At 37.6% G+C, this 4,458-nt stretch overlaps 1 protein-coding gene across 1 annotated transcript; it reads left to right on the top strand.

Moving 5' to 3' along the window:
• Window positions 1-261: 261 nt before the first annotated feature.
• Window positions 262-1,197, top strand: LOC122482508 (olfactory receptor 8B3-like). Its single transcript, XM_043578827.1, has one exon. It carries the CDS (start codon window positions 271-273, stop codon window positions 1,195-1,197), a length of 927 nt encoding a protein of 308 aa, XP_043434762.1. The 5' UTR covers window positions 262-270.
• The last annotated feature ends 3,261 nt before the right edge of the window (window positions 1,198-4,458 follow it).

Below are 4,458 nucleotides of genomic sequence, written 5' to 3'. Positions count from 1 at the left end.
CCATAGTTATGTTTACGTTTAGCAACATTGCTCTTCACTCTATAGGCTAAGATTTGACATTCTTTGTTACTTAGCTTGCAAAGACTAATAAAGGGAAGCCTGAGTCACTCAGTATCATGATAGTGGCAGTGGAGTCTTGGGTCCAGGTTGGGCTATTCTCAGACCTTCTCCATGCATATACTGCATTTGGGAAAGGAGAAATGGTGGGAAAAGCTGAGTTTTTCTCTTTGTAACTTTTTTCTTCTGTGCTCACAGATCCCTTTAGAGAAGATGGCTCCTGGAAATGGTTCTTTTGTGACTGAATTCATTCTGGTGGGGCTAACAGACCTACCAGATCTCCAGCTCCCTCTGTTCTGCCTGTTTCTAGTCATGTATGTGGTCACTGTGTTAGGAAATTCGGGCTTGATAACTCTACTTGGACTGAATTCACACCTACACACCCCAATGTACTTTTTCCTCTTCAATTTGTCCTTCATAGACCTCTGCTATTCTTCTGTGTTTACACCCAAAATGCTGACTAACTTTGTATCAAAGAAAAATATTATCTCCTACAGGGGGTGCATGACCCAGCTTTACTTTTTCTGTTTTTTTGCTATTTCTGAATGCTATGTGTTGACATCAATGGCCTATGATCGCTATGTGGCCATCTGTAACCCACTTTTGTATAATGTTGTCATGTCCCCTAAAGTGTGTTCCAGCCTTATGCTTGGTTCATATTTGATGGCATTTTCGGGTGCTGTGGCTCACACAGGAAGCATGCTGAGACTGACCTTCTGTGATGCAAACACCATCAACCATTATTTGTGTGACATCCTCCCTGTGCTCCAGCTTTCCTGCACAAGCACCTATGTAAATGAACTGGTGGTTTTCATCGTGGTGGGCATCAACATCATTGTGCCCAGTGTCACCATCTTTGTGTCTTATAGTTGCATCCTCTCCAGCATCCTCCGCATCAGCTCCACTGAGGGCAGGTCCAAAGCGTTCAGCACCTGTAGTTCCCACATAATTGCTGTTTCCTTGTTCTTTGGATCATGTGCATTTATGTATCTTAAACCATCTTCTGCTGGGTCTATGGATGAGGGGAAAATCTCTTCTGTCTTTTATACCAATGTGGTTTCCATGATGAACCCTTTAATCTATAGTTTAAGAAACAAAGATGTTAAACTTGCCCTGAGGAAAGTCCTGAGTAGGAGATAGTTATAATCAGAAACTGTATCTCTCAGTACAGTTAGTTACACAACGGGGAGATTTTATGTTTAATGAAAACGTTTTTTGCAGTAGCCTTCTTAGTCTATTTTTTTCTTAACATGTTAAAGGAAATTTGAGTCTTCTCTCTATAATTTACTACCGGTCTTTATCACTAGGTCTTTTTTTTTCTTCATCATTTGCACGATGTCTTTACTTTTTTCCTGTTTAGCAACAATATTAAATAAGAAATGTATTATCTGACTTTTTAAAGTTTTTCATTTTGAACTCCTTTTTTCCACTCGAAAAAGATGAATGGTCTCCAGATTATTGAATTGGAGAACAATAGACTGACACTGTACCATTGGGATTGTTCTTATCTGCCACATGCTATTAGAAGCATAAATCACCTACTGTGTATATACTCTTGTTTCTTTCCTCTGATTGGCAAGAATATGTCTTTTTCAAATGGGAGAAATCGAAGGTTCCTGAAAGGCTATTATATTTAATCTATTTTGCATCTGTAAACATTTTACAGCAGGTTTCTTTTGGCAGAGTTTGTTTTCTTTTTTCTTTTCTTTTCTTTTGTTACTTTTATCCAGTCAAAGTAGCACATACTGATCAACAAAAGATATTTACTCTGTGAATGGGGAAGTGAAGCTCAGAATAGTTAATGATTCATCAAAAGTCACACAGCTTAACAAAGACAAGATGTAGAGTATCCTCATAGTCTTCTGATTTCAAGTCTAGAACTCTTTGTAGTATGCTTTGCTTCTACCTTATTATTTTCACTTCGGTGAACAAGGACTATGAGAAAAGATTTCTAGTTTGAAGGTTGATTCTGCTTTGTTCCATGCTGGGTATTACATGGATTTCTCTCATGCTGGGTATTACAGTTTTTGTTCTTTGTTTAGGTAAACAGCTTCTTGCTTCTTCTTGTTGAGAAAGAGAGGGCCCTTTGGGGAGATGATTGGCTCAAATAAGGATGTTACTTATGGACAAATTTAACCACTCTATTTGGTTACATAAAAAACCTGGCATCAAGTACTACAGAATAAGGTAGTTTGTACACAATACAGTATAGAATAAATTTTTTTTTAAAGTGAATTGGTAATATTTGTAAGGTTTTATATTTCAGAAAAGAGGGCATGGAAGAGAAAAAAAGCACAGAAATGTCTCATTAGGCCAGGATTCAACAAGACGCTTGACCAGTAAATAAGCGATCCCTCTGTGGCTATGGTCATGAGTGTTAGAAACCGCATTCTGAAATTATATCATTTCTGCACAGTACTGTGAATGTATTCCAGTGTCCATATCTAAAATGGAATTATAATACACAGTGACTAGATCAGTTGTCATTTTTCATAATGAAGACAGGAAAGCTGTAGTCACATTTGGCACTAGGTAGACAGAGGGCAGTAGCTTCAGGAGATAAAGAGTAATTGGAACTCAAGTTAGGAGAAAGGAATTTACAAAGTAAAATGATGGATAATTAAAGCCCTTGCTGTGACTCTCCTTTGCTTTCTGGAAAGCCCTAGAAATATTATTGAGTTCACATGATTTGTCTGGATAGGATAATAACACAAGTCATTTGATATTTAAAAATGTGAACTCACAGGGTTGGAGGACCTGGGAATGATTAAATCACTTCTGGGTTTTTTTGGCTTCCATATGCTACTCCTATATATATTTTAAGGTACAGAACTTCAAATTTCAGCTGAGAGAGCAATGACAACTTGAAGGAATTTGGTGAATAAACCAAATTGTGGCAATGTCTTTACTGGAAAGAATGTGGATTTTTTTAAGGTAAGAAAATGTCATTTTATTTTTTATTTTATTTTTAAAATGTATTTATTATTATTTTTTTACTTTATTTTATTTTATTTTTTTAAGTGTAATTTATTGTCGAACTGGTTTTCATGCAACACCCAGTGCTCATCCCAACAGGTGCCCTCCTCAATGCCCATCACCCACTTTCCTCTCTCCCCCATCCCCCCATCAACCCTCATTTTGTTCTCAGTATTTAAGAGTCTCTTATGGTTTGCCTCCCTCCCTCTCTGTAACTTTTTTTCCCCTTCCCCTCCCCCATGGTCTTCTGTTAAGTTTCTCAGGATCCACATATGAGTGAAAACATGTCTTTCTCTGCCTGACTTATTTCACTTAGCATAACACTCTCCAGTTCTATCAACATTGCTACAAACGGCCAGATTTCATTCTTTCCCATTGCCAAGTAGTATTCCATTGTATATATAAACCACATCTTCTTTATCCATGAAAATGTCATTTTAAAGATCCTTCATATGATTTATCAAGGTGCAATATATTTTCTAAGATGCTTCTAACAATTTTCATTATTTACCATTTTCCCATCTCCACTCAATATTTAAGTATTTTGAAATTTAGCTTAGGTGGTTTGTTGGCTTCTTGTGTGGCAATGTGCTCTACATGGCAAACAAAAATGGCACTATACCAGACTGATAAAGGTAGATTTTCATAATGCAACATAGTAGAGTTACATTCTACATGTGGAGAGTTTCCAAAATTGGTCTCATATGGTCAATAGCATTACTCCTGAAGTTTGATTAGGCTAAAAGCATAAGAGACTCCTAAAAACTGAGAACAAACTGAGGGCTGATGGGGGGGTGGGAGGGAGGGGAGGGTGGGTGATGGACATTGAAGAGGGCATCTTTTGGGATGAGCACTGGGTGTTGTATGGAAACCAATTTGACAATAAATTTTATATATTTAAAAAAAAAAGAAAATGAAATTTGATTAGGCTAGCAAATATCCACACCGGGGACAGACATGATGTTTTTCTCTAAGAGTGGCACAGTTGGTTTTTCTCTCTGGCATTAGGACATTTCACTGTATGTTCAGCCCAGCCCTAGAAGAAGTAGTTGGTTTATATAAAGGGCTTTGTTGCACCTTTAAATATTAAAATCTCACTCAATCTGAGGCATAAACTCCCATCTTTCTCAGTGAGTAGGATAGCTGGTGGAATCACCTATGCTGTTTAAAGTGTCTCTCTGATGTAAGGTTGAATAGACCCACTTAAAAATTGAAGATATATGCAGGTTTTACATTTGCTCTTAGGAAGAGTGTGCTGTTGCTGTGTTCCCTGCGTGTTATATCTGTCAGTCTCTGTGTTCCTCAGGGAAGAACTTTGAGGCAAATGGGAAAGAGGATCCAGTTTCCATTTCATGGATGATGAGACTACCACTCAGAGATGTCGATGGCTTATTCCAAGTCACAATTAACACATGGTAGAAAGAA

Source organism: Prionailurus bengalensis, chromosome D1, assembly GCF_016509475.1.
Source record: "Prionailurus bengalensis isolate Pbe53 chromosome D1, Fcat_Pben_1.1_paternal_pri, whole genome shotgun sequence".
Taxonomy (NCBI): domain Eukaryota; kingdom Metazoa; phylum Chordata; class Mammalia; order Carnivora; family Felidae; genus Prionailurus; species Prionailurus bengalensis.
Note: the sequence above shows the minus strand (reverse complement) of the source record. Positions and strands in the feature narration are given on the sequence as shown.

Bases quoted from the DNA above. Each gene is read 5' to 3' on its own strand.
- LOC122482508 (XM_043578827.1), top strand. From the start codon at position 271: ATGGCTCCTGGAAATGGTTCTTTTGTGACTGAATTCATTCTGGTGGGG.